Raw genomic sequence first — 18,601 nt, forward strand, 5'->3', positions numbered from 1 at the left:
TCTATCCAATTAAGAAGTCCCTAAAGCAAACAGGGTAACAATTCAGATTCAAATTCTGTAACCACAAAATTACAGTCAAGTAATAGCAAACGACCCAATAGACTGAGTCTACTTCTGGCTGAGCTTAACTTTTGAGAGTTCAGTGGATTAATCGCACTATTCGGTCCAACAAAAGGCCTTAGTTAGACCTCAGGCTAATCGTACCGGTATGGTTAGGGAGTTGAACATAAACTTACTTGTGACATTAACAAGAATAAATGCAGCCTAGTAGCCAATTGTTGCGATTCTTTACTTTCACATAGAAACTTCATAAGGGATTGTTCAGTTTCGTTGGAGGATAAAATCTTATCACAAATCACTTGAGAATTCCTCATGATCTGTTCGGTGAGTTCACCAAGTGTTTCTCTTCGCCATTCTTCGCCATTCTTACTGGCCATCGCTAAGTGAAGATCACAGACTGTGTGGACGGCACTGGGGACGGCGTCAAGAAGCTGAAGAGAATTTGAAGACGAGTTTGACTTGAAAGTGCTTAACTCTTAGTAGGGACCTCGAGTTATACTAATACTTCTGAAGCCAATTTTAACTCGATTTCTATATTATACAATAACAAATAAAGGCAGAGAATTTGAAGAATTACACTTAAAATAAACTGCATTCCTACAGTTGACACTCTTATTTGTATAAGGGAATAAGGTTTTCATCGAAATAGTAGATTGTCGTTTATGAGAGCTGCCCGCTGACTGTGCCTTTCAATTATTGAATAATGGAGCTTATCGAATAGTAGAACACCGAATTAGAAAGCGTGCGTCGACTGTATTTTTCTATGATAGTTCCCGTAGAGCGGCATTCGGACTAGGGTGGATAGACGTCATCTTGTTTACCTCCAGAGATCCGAAGAAGATTCCCTTCATGTTTTCCACCACAAGGCTTTGGAAGTTGGTGAGGTCGTCAACCGTCAGCTTAGGTGGTGTTGGAGACGTGTCTTGTTGTTCTGTGGAGGATGAGGATGCAATGCTTGATGATGCTCCTTCCTTTGTTTAAAAATAAATAAGCAATTTTCCTATTAACACTGATAGGTAAAACTAAAACTCCTATATCAAGATATATATCAGGATTTAGTGTGCAGACCGTTTTCACTTTTACTTTTTGTGGTTTCACTTTCGGTTTGAAGGCAAAATCTTAGAAACAGGGGCAAAAAAAGGCAAAAAACATACATATAAAATATTTTAAATGTTCCGACGTTTGACGCTATTTGACCCTGGTAATCCCGATCTCCATTTTCTTCCATGTATAAACTAAACGAAGGGTTAAAGGTTATTTTGTTACTGTTTGTAATTGCTCTTATTAACCCTGGCGCTTAGGCTCCGGTTATGAAAATTTCAAATGGATAACAATTTACTTCAATGACCAGGGGTGATCTACGTTATTTCTTTTATTTATTATTTTATTTAAATTGTTATGCATTTGAAATTTTCATAACCGGAGCCTAAGTGCTTGGGTACATGGGAGCAATACATACCTTGGTAGTCTCTTGTGTAGTGGCAAGCGACAGGGCGATGGCTTGGATCATCATCTCATCTTCAGACATCACGTCTACGTCCATTCCCTGCAGAGAAACCACATTAAATAAATTCAGTAGACTCTTCCTAAATTGACCCCGTTCATTCGACTTTTCAACTCTTTGTTCTTTGTTGTCAAGAAGAAATCGATATAAATTCTTCTTTGATTTTCGTCTTTCTGTATCACCGTATATGATGACTTCATGTTGATCAAGCGCAAATTAGTATTTAACAAGCTAAGCCCAACATCAAGCAACGTCATGTTATCAGAAAGCGACATTCTTGTATCCCCCGGAAAATTTTCTTTTAACTTAATTTTTTTTTCCGCGTCAATGCATTGAATAGCGAGCTCCCTTTTGGGGACGGCAAAGTGACTGGAACAATTTGGAGCGACACGCAGTTTAGACCCGCACAATTAAGGATGGCATTAAATTACTAATTTACCATCGTCGCCAGTCAAACAGGATATAGACAAATGAAAAACTGACCGTCTCCGCTACATTAAACAAACAAATAGTCGCTAATGATTTATCTTTCGTTGGTAAGCTCTAGCATAGCTTCGAAATCTAAACGCTGATAAAATGAAGAACCTTCCGGGTTTGACAAAGTTTGTAACTTAGTGGAACATCCTCCACTACGCAAGAAATTCGACTCGAATTCGATGAGGCGATAATTTGTGAAACCCAAAATGCCCATTGCATGAATTCACTCACCTCTTGAGTATTGGTAGCAGCAGCAATAGCAGCAGACTCAGTTCCTGTGGCACCACCGCTGCCACTCTCAGCGGGAACCGCAGGTGCAGGAGTTGTTAGGAGGTATTCTGTGGCTGCGTCAAAATTGTTGTTTGCATGTAGTAAGGCTTCACGAGCGTGTTGAGCGGAGAAACCCATGTCCACGAACTATAAAAGACAACACAACAAAAAAATACCTGGAAAGTACAGAGGTCACCAGATTTTTCATTTTTGCACCCGGAAATCCTCAATAAATTTTAACTAAATTGATTTCAGTCTACAGACGTAAAAGTTTAAGCAGTAATTTTTGACTGAAAGAAGATATCATCTTAACATTTCAATCAGCCAGACGACTTTTTAACAACTGACTACTGGTACTGGTACCGACAACTCTATTTTCATAATTTTTCATTACGCTGATTTTGTCGAAGGACATTAGATATACAAGCAGCGTCCTCACGTTCCCACGTAAAAACCTAGCACGAGATCTGGTCCAACCTTTAATACGAAATGTTGGCTGGAATTAATAAAACTCTAATTAGAACAACTTGAATAAGAACGAACCTGCTGCACGAAAGTTTCATTAACAATTTCTGCTGTAGACTGTGTGCCGAAAGTGGTCGGTGCTGGGGTCCGGTAAATCTCAGTCAATAATCCGTTCTTTTTTGATTTCTCGTCTGCTCCTTTACTGGCTGCTGATTGTAAAAATTTCTCGGGTAGCTGTGATTCGCCTTTTAGAATGTGACAAAAAATACTGAGGATACGCTCAGCAACGAGATGATTGTCAGAATTCTTGAAGACTCTTTCATCCCATAATTTCATAATCGAGTTGAAAGCATACTGTAAACATAATACAATGTATGTGAAAATATTATTCTGGGATATGAAAGTAGGAAAGCAAACCTTTTATTAATAATTCAGTATAAGGCAAAAGAAGATTTACAGTAAATAAATGTTCCTTGTTGAAATTTTACTTCCTACTTAAAATTGGACACACCTTTGTAGGTTTTCAATTGCTATTAAAGAAAATTTGAAAAAATGCCACAAAGAAGACAATATATCAATTTAAAAAAGATAGTCTCGTAAGTTTCATTCTCACAAAGATTTAGCCAAGTTTTATTAAGCTTTTTGGGGCGAGGTGGAGTGAGAAGACCTTTAGAGGATTAATGGTTGTGATACATAATCAACAGGAGGAGCATAGTATCGCTCTCGACTACTGTCTGGAATGAATTTGGATGCTAACCATGCATGAAATAGCGTCGTCCCTCGAATTCCCAGTGTTAGGGTTAAGCTCTTCAGTGCCTTAGTCAGCCTAATTGTTACAAAACAGAAAGCAAAAACAGAAAGCGATTCGCACTCTAATTATGAGGTAATTCCTCACACATACCTTATGAACGTAAACCATGAACTCGGCAGAATTGAAAGGCTCGTGACCAGGTACAAAAGACGTGGTCGGCAATGTATGCGTTGATTCGAATAAATATTTAGTATTCGCCAAACGGTTGACCAAACCAAGCCATCCTTCCAGGAATTCACCAATACCCACTGAAGAAAGAATCGTATTTAAAAACACAGTTAAATACACTACACCTATTTCCACCAACCCTTAAAAGCTTGATGAAACTGGGTCCGTGTTCACCAGTAGGAATGACGTCAAAACGCGTCAAAAAATGTCTGAAGCTGTTGCATTGACTCAAAAATATCTCACTCTGTCAAATGGAGCGGTTCGTATCTCGAGTATTAGTTTTAAGGTCAGGATAAGATAGCAAGCACAAAAAAGCTGTCAATACACGTCGGTGACGTAAAATTAGATCTTCACATCATGGGACAAATTGTGGTATAAATCGGTTATTGTAAATGAAATCGAACCTGTAGATTTGATATCTTCGTGTCTTTTACCAATGATATATTCTTGTAATACAACGTCAAATGCGCTAGAAAAGTTTAGGAAATTTCATAGACTTTTCTTGGTAGTGAGTGAGAGAGCTTAGGGTAAAGGTTTGTGTGTGACAGGTATTACTACAGTTGCCTCTCTCTAAAATTCGATTTTCAAAGGACTAATTAACTTTCATCAAATTAGAGAAAGTTTCGAGTTATAGAGACCGTTTACACTACTTTACAGTTAGGGACCAATGTTTTAGTTCGATTTACAGAAAGATTCAGATTAGAAATTCGAATTAGAGGAGTTGAATGTAGTTAAGCGGGCATTGAATACTATAGATTTGTGAACTAACAGGAACTAAAGCAAATAGAGAATGCCATCTCTGGTCGGTTAGGTCAGCAAATGCAGGTTTCTAAGTGATTTACAAAGATCACTTACTCAAAAAGAGCTTCTAAACCACCAGCTTTTTGGAATTCTTGCAGCATGAGATGATATGGATTTTTCAGATTGTCAAATAGCATCGGTGTCGAAAATCCAACAGAACAAATGTAAAACGTCAACCTGTAAAAAAGGAGAAAAAACATTTCAGACAGTTTATAAAGTTTCATTTTAAATCTTCTCTAAAGAGCCCTATTTGACTCAAGATTTGATCTTCAGTTTATTCAAAATATTGGCTTTTTTTTATTTGAAAAAAAAAACAGATTTTGTCTCCGAATGGACTACCCTGTGTCCTAATCATCGACAACTTAATAGAATGTATTATTCGTGCTACCAAGGAATCATTTTTCTACTGAAGGATTTTCATGGCATAACTATAATGAATTCACATGTGTTAGATTTCTTGCTTGTTTTTTTATCGCTTAGCTCGCACCCAAACTGACAAAAGAACAAAGAGTTTCAATTCAACATAAAAACTAGGATGAAACCATGTTGGTGAACCCTACTAACCTCAACCGAGGAACTTTGATGCTATCCGGGCATTTCCAAGACAATCCCTTCATAAGAAGTCTTGTTAACAACGTTGCAATGGACCGTGCTTTGACAGATGGTGCAACAGGTTGATTAGAGTTGGGCGCGTGTCTTCGGAGACGAGAACCTTGGTCCATACCGACACATTGATGAACTAAGAGGCCGAACAATTCGGCAAGAGCTCGCCCAAGATGCGAGGAAGAAGTGAGTAACCATTTCATGAGTGTGATTTGTGTCATCCCTTTCTTGTTGCTCACTTCGCCACTTTCTAAAAAGTTGAATTATAAAATAAACATGAATTGGACTCAAACGTGAATAGTACCGATGACACAAATGGCTCCAATACTTTTTGCTTTTTGAAAGAATCAATTGTAAGTAATTTATTTTGCTTGAAAAAAAGGTGATTGAGTTCATTCTAATTTTTCCAACCATTACGTTCGATCATGGTAATTGTGGGATCAACGTGCTCTAATAACGACTTTCTGTTAGCATGAAATTTTCGATGTTTTTGCGTGTAACCAGCGGGAGGCCGTAATGTGGGTACAATCAGTCCTGAATACCCATGATTCATTTTGACTGTGAAATCGCTAAAAGAGAAGGGGTACTACGAAAATAACCATACCTTCTTTCTCTATCTTTTTCATAGTCAATTTCTCCAAGTCTTCAGCAGCAAAGGACAGGTCTTCTTGTGAAGCAATATTTGGTGTGCATAGGGTTAACAATGCACTGCTTTCCCACACCAGTTTCATGTATAGCGTACTGAGTTTCTCCAGTACGGTCTTGCCAAGTTCAGAGCCCCAGTTTTGGATGGACATGTTTCGAACGTCAGACTGTGAAAATTGTTATTGTAATTCAAAGCATTTCAGACAATAGAAATGGATTTCATAAAGTAATTTATTCATGGTATAGTAAAAAAAATTCGCTACATGTTTTTACATAGCCATCATCTTCTTATTTCCTTAGGGATTAGAACTAGGCAATTTAACTAATTGCTGAAAAATTTCTTAAATCCGAGGCCTAGATTGTCAACAACGTTATTGCTAAAATTTGGAATCGAGTTCTTATAAAACCGTTCTTATAAAAAAGCGTGCTTCATACCTGAGCGCCACGGCTAAGGTAGACAAAGACGTTGATATAAGCATGCACAGCCGACATTGCATGAACGATGGGCGTCTGTGTGGAGTCGTACAGAGCTTCCAGTGGGTTGTCAGTGCCTGCTAATTCGTTTAGAAGGACTGAACCAGATGTTTTGACGTTTGCATACAGTTGATCTAAGTTGTCCATCAGGTCGTTAAGCTGCTTCAACCCTTCTTTAAAGACCTTTGTTTCTTGTGATAACATCTGGAAATGAAACATACAGAAAATGAAATGGTAAAAAAGTTCATTACTTAATAGATGGATATACCACCCCCAAAAAAGGAAAGAATTCCTGAATTCAATGGAATTCCTGAATTCAATGGTCTATAGGAGGATTTATGTTTGTGAAACGTGAACCCAGGGAATGCATGTAGTTTTAAGGTGAACCAGGAGGGTAAACTAGTAGTAAAATACAGGGGATCCAGGACTATAGATAGGCGAATCTAGAGTAAAAGTTAAGAGATGATCTAATGTCAGTGGGTAACAGGAAGAAGAATTTGAAAAAGAGACACTACCCCACTACTGTTCTATTGAAAATAAACTTACAGCTATAGACTTGGAGACTTGAGCGATTGATTGGCATGCAGTCATTAGTGGAAATTCAAGTGGGAAGTTGGGCATCTGTAGCAAACCGTATAAAGGTTGCAATCCGTCCAAACGAACGAATTCGACGCAGTGATCATCTGTACCATTGTTGCTGAGGATGTTGTCAAGAAACTTCGTCTGTTAAAAGAGAGAACGTACCACAACATCAGAAAAGTATCTAACAACATTCAACCCTAACTCGACGAGAAAACTGACTCCTGATTTACTGGAGTCAGATGCTGCCACATATAATATAGCTCCTGTTGTTTGAAATTAGCGACTATATTCAATTTTCTTCCATACAACGTTTTGCAGATTCAAATGAAAATCGAAGATGTCATCGTTTTTAAAAATGCCGAAAAAAGGACACTTTCTAAAACTTCAACTTTTTCGTTTTGATGCTGCTGAATAGAACTGTTCTCTCATTGATAATAAGCTGAACAAAAAGTCTACTTCAACTTTACATTAAATCGATAAAGAAAGTGATGTTTACTTACCACATTGAGCACGTAATCTACAACAGGAACAAACTTCCTTTCTGATGTTTTTGACCTAAAAAAACAACAAAATTGATTTATTGAGTGATAAATATCTCATATCTCATTAATATCTTATCCCGAATCAGTAAAATTCTAGCGATTTCATTGGTCAAAAGACATCGCGTGGAGGTGGGATATATACCGTATCCTGTCTCCCTCGCGTTCGATTGAGAAAAAAAAGAAGACATTGCATATTGACGAATGCGCTTTCGAATGTTTAGTTCAAGATTCGAATGTTTTGTTTTGAAAAGACTTGAAATCGAAATTGAAATGGTCTAAGGCTTATGTCATATCTTCCTTTGTTTCGAGCTTATTTCGAGTCTATTGTGTAGACTAGAAATGGTTGGGGTTAAGAAAGTCAACAAACAAAAAATCTTTAAAGTTATTTTTATCTTTACTTTTCTCGAGTTTATATGGATACAGCAAGACTTTTAATTGCGATGTTATAAAATGTCACTTTCACGGATCTCACTTTCACACTTTGATTTACTTTGTAGCTCTTTGATGTAAGTATCTACTTGGAGAGTTCTGAAAGTTTTTGGTGCTTTAATTGCATCGTTATCATACTATCTAGGTTGTGGTTTTTCTGAATGATGAACACACAAATGAAACATGTAGAAGTCATGGATAACTCATAACAGGTACTGTACACAAAAATATGAGATAGAAAGAAGTAGTTTTAAGAATCTCATTATCACTGCTTTGTCAAGGATTTTATATTCATACTACAAATGATCTTTTGATAAATAAGCAAATCGATGATTTTAATATATTGCATTTCATGATTTTAAGCAATTCAATAAGTCCACCTTTGATTGAGAAAAACCTTCAATCCACGAATACCTACAATAGTAGAAGTATGCAACCCATATTTATCGAAAAGGATTTTTGCTCAGAAACATAAAGAATTTCAACGCGAGTACGTGTGGAATGCGAGTCTGGGATTTCAAATCTTAGCTTCCGAACGTTAGTTTGTCAAAATATTTGATAGTTTTAGTTTATAGTCATTAACGTCATGAAAATTACTTAGGGCGCCTTTAAGCTTGAATTTATTTTCTATCTGATGATACCTTTCCAATGATAAGACCTTGTGACTGTTTACAAAAACCGAATAGAAAGACCTACTTGGTTTGATCTACAGGTGGTTCTGTATCTTCATGTTCTTTCTTGTCTTGTTTTCGTATAAGAAGTGATTGATATTCCTCCTCCATCTCATCATCAGAAAGAGGTTCCTCAGGAGTTGCTGAGACTGCTGCAGACGTCTCTTGAGATTCTTTTGAAGTCATTTTGGTAGATTTTGAAGTATCCGTTGGATGGAAGGCAATGATCTTGTTGTCTGCACCCATTTCTGATAACCGTTGTAAGAGCTTGATTATTGCTTTCATAGCATCTGTTTTCAGAGTTGGTTGATGACGCATCAACTCGTCCATTGCAGAGCCTAAGTGCATTGCAGTGTCACCTTGTGGATCAGAACTTCTCCTGCGTTTCATGGCAGGGAGATATTCAGGGCTGACCAGAATTTGGAACAGTCGTTCAAACGGTTTGCACTGAACGAAAGCCTCTAATCCTCTTGTGTTCAAGCATAAAGCACTCAGAGTGTTTGGCAATGATGCAAGGTTCTCACGCGTTGCAGGAACATCTTTCACTATAAGAGCTCTCAAAACAACCCATGTCAAACCACTGTCTTGAAGACTTGATAACATAGAGGGCTCATGGAAAATGAAGACTGTCACAACATCAGTTGCTGTTAAAGAAAAAGGAATTGAAGTGAGTAGATCTAATTTGTATATTTCTCTGTAAAACTATGCAAAACACTTGATTAGGAACAACTGAATAGACTTTAATAAACTATTAATATAAATAAATATATTATTAAGTGTTATGTTTATTCTCTGGGCCAAGTTGGCTATATGGTATTTTGCATTGAACTCTTTTGTAACAAATAAGGTTCATTCAAGCCAACTCCAGTTGGCCAGCCTTCAAATGAACAAGCCTAAATCTATAAGTCACTGAAAGTTTGGGTTTGACCTTTAAGTAAGGCTTTCAAAGGTTTCAAACCTAGACTTGAAATTGTTAAGGGGCTAACTTTAATCTTACCAAGTAAAAACAACAATGCACCATAATACTCAGCATTACTGATGATCATTTTGAGAGCGTTTTGTAAGTTCTCATCCATGAGTGAGCGGGTAATGTCAACAAATGCAGCATCTGGGATAGCTTTCTTCAGAAAATTCAAAATGGACTTCAGAAGAGCAGCACGTTGTGGCAGGCATTGATTGTGATTGTTTCGTTTTGTTATTATTGTTGCTGATGATGGTGTTGATGTTGATGTGGAAGTGGTTGGCTCATCTTCTATAAAGAAATACGGTTTACATGCACAAGTTTATAACAGGTCAGTGTGTGTGCATTGCTTAACAACTTTTCTAATATTGTTGTTAACATTGTGAAAATAGCTTTAAAGAAAGGATTTAAAGTATCTTTACAAAGTCAAGAATTTCTTTAGAACACATTTTAAGTATCAATGTATAAAAATAATGCTTTCTCACCTTTCATTTCCACATCACTGGCGGTTCCACTGGCGGCTGTTTCTGTGACATTTTCATTCAATCCTGTTGACATTGTACAGTCATCATCGCTGCTACCTGTTGGTGGGATTGGTGGTGTTGATGGTAATGATGGACCATGAAAACCACTACATAGTTTTACTTCATTCTAAAAATGAAGAAAAAAGAATCAAATTTGTCAATCAAATAAATTTTATCCATGTCTTTTGTGAAAGAGCTTTTTGTGTCTAAATTGAGATTTCCAAAAAGGTACACAAAAAGTCTTATTTTGTGCGACTGCGCCACCACACACAAGTTTCTTTCAAGTAAATCAAATTCGTTTTCTAGGTTGGAATCAAAAGAGCAAGTGAGAGCAATTAGAAAAAACAAAAATCATACCTGTAATCTTCCAACAAGGGCATTTAGGCCATTATGTGTTTGAAAAGCTGCCATATCAAGATTGGTGATGAGATCAATGACACGTACTGCTCTTGTAACAAACTGGAAAGATAATTCCATAATCTGGTTTGCAATGTCTTGGCAGTTTATAGTTTGAGATTATTATTATTACAAACTTATAAATAAATTTTGATAAAAAATAAGGTGAAAGAAATTCTGGAATGAAGAGAAGTAATCTAGATGTAATCTAAATTAAATTTTATTGACAAAGAATTCAAATTGAACTCTCTTTCTACACCAAACTTACTGTGATATGATCGTCTTGGCCAGGCCATAAAACAACTTTCAGAAGTGGTTCAATCAGTCCTGATGCAACTAAGGCTTCACATCCTGACTCATAACTTGCCAAGTGATAGAGAAATGAAAAAAGTGATGTTGCTAGCTGTTGTGGAAAAGGCTCCAGATCAGCTCCTAAAATTAAAGATTTTTTAATGGTTAATATCATAATCAATGCAGCAGATTGCAATGCGCATGAATTTGAGAAGGGTCAAGAATGGTCATAAAAATTATACTAAAACTTTAAAGGGATTGAATAGAGAATTTTGCATCCAACAATTTTGTAGTATTCAAGTATAAAACTATCAAATTCAAACTATCTATTAAGAAGTTGGAGTACAAAGCTTGCAGCATAGCATCAACTTGTTTTGACAAAAAGATGAAATTGAAGTCAAGTAAGGGATTGAAAGATTGTGCAACTGGTAAGGTCGTGAAATAGCCTTACTTGTCATGTGCTGAATGCACTGTCGAACAAGTGTTGGTAAGAACCCATGATAAGATGTTGCTCCTGTACTGTCAATAATGGATTGCAAGCGAGGATTACGGTCCAGATGAATTATTGCAGTCAGTGTTTTTAAACAAGATGCCTTGACTTCCTGTAAAAATTAAGGTAATTTTCTAAGTCACTTTTTGTTGGAAAGGTGTTTGTCTCTGAAAGAAGCAAAAAGGGAAAGGCATCGATAAAGAGAAAAATAACCTTCTCTATTAAATCTCCTTGATAAAAATTAACTAAAATTAAATCCAGGCTTTGCCAACAAGCATGGCTAAATCAAATTATAAAAAGCAGACTTACTGCTAGCTTTTTGTATCCAATTTCATTATGTTTTAGTGTATTTACAATTTCTTCTATCAGTCCATCGTAGACCAAAGTGTTAACATGGACTGCAGCATTGGAGTACACTTAACATAAGATTGAAAAATAAATTTAATATTTAACCTATTTTATAGCAAGACTGCATCACCTGCAAGTTTCAAAGTATGCGATGTAAGTGTGTGATCAAAAATAGGTCATAAAACTAGATTTCTACTACATAGTACGAATTTTGCAAAAGACAAAGCCTAAAATAATAGTTTGGAAATAGGCCAGGCTTTATACTTCAACTCTTTTATGAAATAAAAAATACAATGTTAAAATTATTACCCAAAATAGACAAAGCTTGAAGTCGAGCTTGTACAAATTGCAGCCTTTTAGTGTAAGTTGTCATAGCATGAGCCAACCGCAATCTGTGATAAAATGCCATCTAAAAAGATAGATAAATAGCAATATATTCTTCAGTAACTATTCTCTCATCTTATGACACCATGCCTCTACAAAGAATATAATCTAAAACCATCTGAATGTTGATAATTTATTACCTGTATATTATCAGGAATCTTTTTAGCTTTGATAATGCTCTCCATGAGTTCACCAACATTACTGGTTGATATTTGATGAATGTTTTTAAGGTCAATACAAAACCTTGTAGATCCGTTTCCCTTAAAATTTACATAAGAACATGTCATCATTCTCCTTTTCTTGTCAAATTATTCATGTGGTGAGAAATAAAGTGGTTATTTTTAAAAAGCCAAGTTACTATTAATATAAGTTATGTTCTTATTACGCGTAGTAATTTCCTAGAGATATTTTATTTAATATTTAATTTTTCTAGGCCAATTCCTAATGATCTAGGATGGTTCACTCTCTCTCTCTTATGTTCTTATAAATTTAAACTTAAAATCAAAATTCACCTTGCTGTTTTCACTGCTCCCATCTGTGTCATTCACATAATACTCAAAATAAACATTCCCAGCTCCAGTTGGGACATCCTAAATGAAAAAGGTTATCCTAGATGTTTTAGGGAAGCCACACTTGAAAAATTGCTTATTGAATTCATTCTTATTGCACTAGGATGTGACACTTTTAGTACAGCAAAATGTTTGTTAAATAAATGTAAGATAAAAGATCTGTATGTTTTAGAGTAAAGATTATGAGGTTTTAAAACTTGTTAATAAAACTTATGATACCTCTGAACAACACTGCTCAAGTGCACAACCTGCTTCCAAACCTCCCCATGTCTAAAAAAGAGTGTGAATTATCATTTCTCCTTAGATTTTTAAAGCTAAGTAGAAAAACTCGAAGAGAGACACTAGTGAAAGAAGGTACATAGGATAAAGAATTGCACCAAATGCAAAGAATCAAACTGTACATTTCAATCAAAAACTATGACTAATTTTGTGTCTGAAAAGTTGGACAAAATGTCTGATCCTTATTTCGAAATCCTGTTTAGTCCATCCTAATTCAGAATATTTGTAGAAGTAAAATGAAATTCAGCCTAGATATAATCCCAGATTAATTTTTCAATTTCACACAACTTATGAAGTAAAGAGAACATTATCAGATATCTTTATCTTCTTACCTGAGCTAAATCGACCAACTTTTCTTGCAAAACTTTCTTCTTCTCAGATGGTAAACGAGAGAGATAATTTGATCGTTTACTGAAGACGTATATCAAGTTGAGTACAGCCAGGATGATGTCACCATCAGCACAATCCAGAAGAGTGATCAAGTGCTAGAGATCAAACAACAAATCAAACTACTAGGGTCTGGTTAATAGATGCTTTCTGTCTTATTGAATTGTGAGAAAAAATTACAATAAATAGCCTTCTAGTGAACGCTAACTGCCATTACTAAAGTTATACCTGGCATGATATTAACAACTACAGTATTTAAAAAAATACAATCAGGCTTTAGTTATACCTCTAGTTGAAACATATTACAGAAATGTGACTATACATGCCATTCAAAGGACATGAAATTTTTGTCAGCAACTATCCAGCTTTGTTTTTGCCAACCATTAGCTGGTTATTTGTTTGGTGTAGCCGACATTGTAATAACAGTAGCTGGCAAATTGCCAGCTGTCATAGGTTGTAAAAAGTGTCTTCTTTTGTACCAGCAAATTGCCAGAGATTTTTCTTTGTTTCTGGCAAATTGCCAGTCAACAGCCGATAGATTTGTCAGTATCAGTATATTGGAAGAATTTTAAAGAGATATGCTTCTGTTTATGAGAAGGTCAGGATGAGTATGAAGACGCAAAAAGAAAAGAGTACCTACTTCAACAGAATTGTAAAGATGTCTGGCATAGGAATGCTCAATCAACAGTGCAGTAAATTTCAAAATGTGAAATATCAAGCTCTGATGTTGTGTCTAAAAAAGAAAATTGACGAAATTATGGAAATAATACAAAAATACAAGTTTTTGTTGTTAAAATTTGAATCACACAACAAATAAATTTACTTTTGGAGTTTACGCACAAAATATAATATTGTGAAATTGACCCACTCTCCAAAAGGAGCATATACGCATTTTTGAATGACCCATAATACCTCAAAAGATACCTTAAAGTGGATTGAATTTTAATGTGGATTAAATTTTTGCGAAATTTTGCCATTTGACCAAAATTAGTCCTACTTAAAATCTGGATTCGGCCAAAATCCCAAAAAAATGAAATGAAAGAAATTGGGTGATAAGAGGCTGATCTGTGAAATTTTGTCCATACAAAAAATGGATACTTGATTCGCCAAAAAAAAAAGAAAAGAAAATCCACTTAAGGTATGATAGATAAGTTGGGGAATTCCTTACGCCTTGATGATCACCAAGGATATTTTTTAACATATCAAATTGAAAAATCCATTGATGCCCATCAGTGGGTTTTGCAACAGTTGCCAAGATGTCATCAAAGCGGTCAAGCACATCAATCCAGTGATAAAGTTCACACTAATGAAATAAAAATTAAAAAATTTGGTTCAGATTACTCAATGAGCTGATAAAGAATTCATTCTAAAGACCTCACACCTTTGTTTTATAGCAGGGCTCGAAATAACGATATTTAGGTGGTCGGACACATTGTCCGATCAAAAATTGATTTGGGTCGGACATGTCCTAAGGCTTTTAAAGTAAAATGGGTCGGACATGTCCGATTGATTTTTATGTGGGGTATACTTCATGTCTAATAAAAGTTTCTGATAGAATTTCACATTGATCACGAAGAAGCTAAACCGATGCCAATTAATGGTCAGAAGCCCATGATTTTTACTTGAAGCATACTTTCATTTGTTGAGAAAAAGCATCACACAAAATGAATATCTGACACTAATGATCGCAACTTGGAGAGTTTTTGTGTGTAAATAAAGAAGTTACTAATTCTATGTAAATTATAATTTCTTTTGGAAAGTTCACAACGCATCTGACAATTTATTTGAAGGCACCGAAAGTAATTGGGTCGGACATGATGTCCGACTAGAATCGATTTGGGCGGACATTTCAGCAATTGGGTCAGACAATGTCCGATGTCCGACCGTTATTTCGAGCCCTGTTATAGTGGCAGTCCTGCTTGAATAATATCTTACCTTGCCAAAATACCAAACATTGATTTGTTCCAATTTTTGCAGAAGCTCTTCATCGCTGCAAGTCTTCAAGAATTGGATGACTTTCTGACAGTCTCCAGGCTAGACAGAAAAATATTTAATTAATTCAATAATACATTATTTATCCATTTTAAGATTTCAATATTTTCTGTTTTCCCAGCACTATTTTCAGAAAACAATCAAAGTGATCAATATGGCAGTTTGCAGCCAAATTTGAAAGAGTAAATCCCATAAATATATTAGATTTACAGAGGAACATGCAGGACATCAAGGCACATGCTGAATGATGATGAAAATGTTCAAACAAAATAAAGAAAGTTAACAGCAATGCACAAAGATGTGCAAGCTTGAAAAGATGAAAAAAATTTGTTCTACGATGGATTCCCTTGTTTAAGAGGTAATAATTTAGCCCCAAATAAAATTATTTTTTGGAAATCAAACCATGCTATGTTTTCGGCATACCATAGCTTCAGCCAGGTTTCTAGCTCCCCCCAACAATTTAGCTCCCCCCAAAAAGTTGCCTTGTGCTAGGTCCCCTAAGCAAGATAACCTAAAACAAAAACATTGTTCTCCCCTCCCCGTAGAGAGAAGTCAATAAAAAATATATGCAAGTGTACAGTACTGATAAATGAAAACTAAATTTTACTTGTATTAATATTTATGTTTACAAATCTTTTGCTTTTTATATTTGATTTAATAGTAAGATAAGAGATCTTTTGAAATTAGCTGAACAGCCCCCAGAGTCTCAGTCAGATCATCTAGGTCCCCCCAAATATTTTGGTAATTTTAGCCTTCAAAGGCCAAAATATTTCTTAGCCCCCCCCCCCAAAAAAAAACAAGAAAGGGGGGAGCTGAAGCTATGCATACAGTAAACATAAATAATCCTTTTTTATCGGGAAGAAAACCAATGAAACAATTTTGAGAAAAGTCCAAAATTTGGCCCACATTTGCTGAAACATTTTTATAAGATTAGGCTCTGTCAGATTTAAAAATAAAAACTGTAAAGAACCGTTCCTCTACAACCCCATTTTCAGGCAGTTTTTGCCCCAAATTTTTAACAGAAAAAGAGGAAAAGATTGCTGCCTCATCTTTATTCGCCTGCGCGAGAATGCAAGCTAATCGTTTTTTTTGCGCACTCAAGGAGAAAAGGAAAGTGATCGATATTCTTTGAAGGAAAAACGTCAGAAACAAACCCAAAGACCAAAAGATGTATTTTGTTGTTGAGAATCGATCCTGTGAAGATAAAAAAATTTCTACTATGCCTTTTTTTTCGGAACGCTGAAAAACTCTAATTTTGATCTTCCTTGTAAAAGAGGTTGCAAGATTTGGGTAAGCGAGGCAAAAATCGCTAAAAAGCTGGTAAAATCGTAATCCTCAAAAATCGAAGTTCCAGCCTCACTGACTAAGCAAAGAAAAACAGTTTCTATAAATTTCTGCTGATAAAAAGGGTGTTGGAATTAGAGGAGGGGTGCCAACATTAAACCAAGTTATGGTACGGAATGAAACCTGACAGAAGGTTTTCAACAAGATTTATTTAGATAAAGCTATCAGAGGTTCATTACTTGTGGATTTTAAAACCTACCGTCAACTGCTCTAACTTGGGACGATTGGTCAAAACATGGGGCTGTTGATAATCTGGCCTGTATTTTCACTTACTGTCAAATCTCTTTGACAGCAAATTTGTTTTGATAACTCCACCAAGTTTATCAATCATACTTTCTGTCATAACATATCACGATAACTTTCACTGATAGCACGCCCTTTTAAACTTTTTTATTTTCATTCAAAATGACCAGACACCGATTGGAGAATTAGAGAATGCCCGCTGCCCACCGCTGCCCACCGCCATCCACCGCCGCCTAACCGCCTATCGCTCGATGGGATTAACAAATACCGTAAGTTGGTCTAATTTTGACATCCCTCTTCTAATTCCGACACCCAGTTTTAGCGATAGGAATAATAGTAAGGTCAGAATCACTGATAGACAAAAGATTTTTTCTTCTCTGGTAGCTAAGCAAAGAAATATAGTTTCCATAAGCGATTCCAATCTTTCTACTATTCCTATCTCTAAAAAAGGGTGTCGAAATTAGAAGAGGGATGTCGAAAATAGACCAAGTTACGGTAGGCGGCAATCAAAAATATGTTCCATTCGGGTCCCAAAACATCTTCAAATCCAGTCGGTCGGTTGGTCGGTAGTAAATTTTGTCGGATTTTTAAGATCTAGTAAATCCCGATGAATCAAGTCGGCAATCAACAGAATCTTATGACGCCATCTTTATTTTGCCAAACTAAATGTGCGCGCACATGTGTTAAAACCTTAAAGCAGCCCTTATTTTCGGCCCCCAGGATATTGGCCCTACCGCGTTGCTGAATTTTGATATGAAAATTTCAATAAGGGTACATGAAAAAACTTGACCCAGACTCAATGTGGGTTAAGTAAACAAAGAATAATGATTCAAAGACATGCTCCGTTTGCCCGTGCCCGCCATTATGGGAAAGATCCAAACCTGCGAACAGCGCCCTAAAAAAACCTGATGATTTTACCAACTTTCCGAATCGGGTTTTCTTGTAAATAAACAGTCTGTTGGACGACCCGAACGCAACATATTTTTGATTGCCGCCATAAAGAATGTGTAACTTGCTGCTCCATCGTGTTCTCCACTACGGATTTTTTCACATTTCGATTTAAAACCCTACTCGGTGCGAAAGAGAAATCGTGTTTTTTTTAATACACCGTTCATTAACTCAAATACAAATCAAATGATGACTTTTGAAGGTTCGGTGAAATGGTGGCCGAATCGCAGCAGTCCCATGTTTTGTCAGATAGTCCCAAGTTAGAGCAGTTGACAGTACATAACCAAAAGCGAAAGTTGTTGAGAAGGAAAGAGTAACAGAAGACACAAGCTTTGGTTGTGTTGATCAGGTATGTTTTCATTCTATCCGAACTAATGCTAAAAAATGCCAAGGAAGCCCTGATTGATCTAGCCCTTCGGCGGGCTTTCTCCCCAAGCTTCTGATATAAAATAATATTAACTTACCACTTCAGATGAGCTTTTCTTTATCTTGGAGCGATCTATTTTCATAGTTGCAAGATCCAAAGAGTTGTTCTTCCTTTGTCATTGGCTCAAAAATTTATGAAATATTTGAAAGTGTTTTTTGTTTGTTTTTCACAACTCACGTCATTTTGTCTAGATATGTAGCAATTCAATATGATGTATCTATAATAAAAGATTGTATAAAGGTTAGTTGGGCTAGATTAATTCGCTCTCTTTGACCTACCAGGAGATATATTTTATGCATTTTGATAGTTATTTCGCCGGTCCTTGCATTTTGGAATTTGCTGACCCGAAAAAGTCGCCATCTTGTCGTCTAACCTTTGCCGTACGGGACATATTTAGCTAAGTACACAATTGCCGAGTGCCATTTCTGCGAACAGTCATAACACAAGGTGAACGATCATATTCCTGTACATAGTGTAATAATCCTGCTGACTCTGCAAATCAATAGAACGATGGAA

The 18,601-nt window shown here is 36.1% G+C and overlaps 1 protein-coding gene across 2 annotated transcripts in view; it reads right to left on the reverse strand.

Moving 5' to 3' along the window:
• The window catches only part of LOC136815169 (E3 ubiquitin-protein ligase HUWE1-like), a 49,821-nt gene extending 31,517 nt beyond the window's left edge, over positions 1-18,304 (reverse strand). For both annotated transcript variants that reach the window (XM_067071620.1, XM_067071619.1), the window contains exons 1-29: positions 18,123-18,304; positions 15,067-15,165; positions 14,300-14,434; positions 13,772-13,864; positions 13,077-13,229; positions 12,685-12,735; positions 12,409-12,486; positions 12,037-12,156; positions 11,822-11,921; positions 11,474-11,580; positions 11,126-11,276; positions 10,652-10,815; positions 10,345-10,446; positions 9,949-10,114; positions 9,500-9,754; positions 8,528-9,146; positions 7,361-7,415; positions 6,825-7,001; positions 6,240-6,482; positions 5,764-5,971; positions 5,121-5,409; positions 4,611-4,733; positions 4,160-4,224; positions 3,678-3,835; positions 2,855-3,130; positions 2,273-2,458; positions 1,520-1,606; positions 882-1,031; positions 237-491 (exon numbers count right to left, since the gene is read on the reverse strand). In XM_067071620.1, coding sequence (XP_066927721.1) covers positions 237-491; positions 882-1,031; positions 1,520-1,606; positions 2,273-2,458; positions 2,855-3,130; positions 3,678-3,835; positions 4,160-4,224; positions 4,611-4,733; positions 5,121-5,409; positions 5,764-5,971; positions 6,240-6,482; positions 6,825-7,001; positions 7,361-7,415; positions 8,528-9,146; positions 9,500-9,754; positions 9,949-10,114; positions 10,345-10,446; positions 10,652-10,815; positions 11,126-11,276; positions 11,474-11,580; positions 11,822-11,921; positions 12,037-12,156; positions 12,409-12,486; positions 12,685-12,735; positions 13,077-13,229; positions 13,772-13,864; positions 14,300-14,434; positions 15,067-15,165; positions 18,123-18,167 — 4,710 coding nt within the window. In that variant the 5' untranslated portion in view covers positions 18,168-18,304. The remainder of the gene's footprint in view (positions 1-236; positions 492-881; positions 1,032-1,519; positions 1,607-2,272; positions 2,459-2,854; positions 3,131-3,677; positions 3,836-4,159; positions 4,225-4,610; positions 4,734-5,120; positions 5,410-5,763; positions 5,972-6,239; positions 6,483-6,824; positions 7,002-7,360; positions 7,416-8,527; positions 9,147-9,499; positions 9,755-9,948; positions 10,115-10,344; positions 10,447-10,651; positions 10,816-11,125; positions 11,277-11,473; positions 11,581-11,821; positions 11,922-12,036; positions 12,157-12,408; positions 12,487-12,684; positions 12,736-13,076; positions 13,230-13,771; positions 13,865-14,299; positions 14,435-15,066; positions 15,166-18,122) is intronic.
• Positions 18,305-18,601: the final 297 nt, after the last annotated feature.

Source organism: Clytia hemisphaerica, unplaced genomic scaffold (genome assembly GCF_902728285.1).
Source record: "Clytia hemisphaerica strain Z4C2 unplaced genomic scaffold, Clytia hemisphaerica genome assembly, whole genome shotgun sequence".
NCBI classification, from domain to species: domain Eukaryota; kingdom Metazoa; phylum Cnidaria; class Hydrozoa; order Leptothecata; family Clytiidae; genus Clytia; species Clytia hemisphaerica.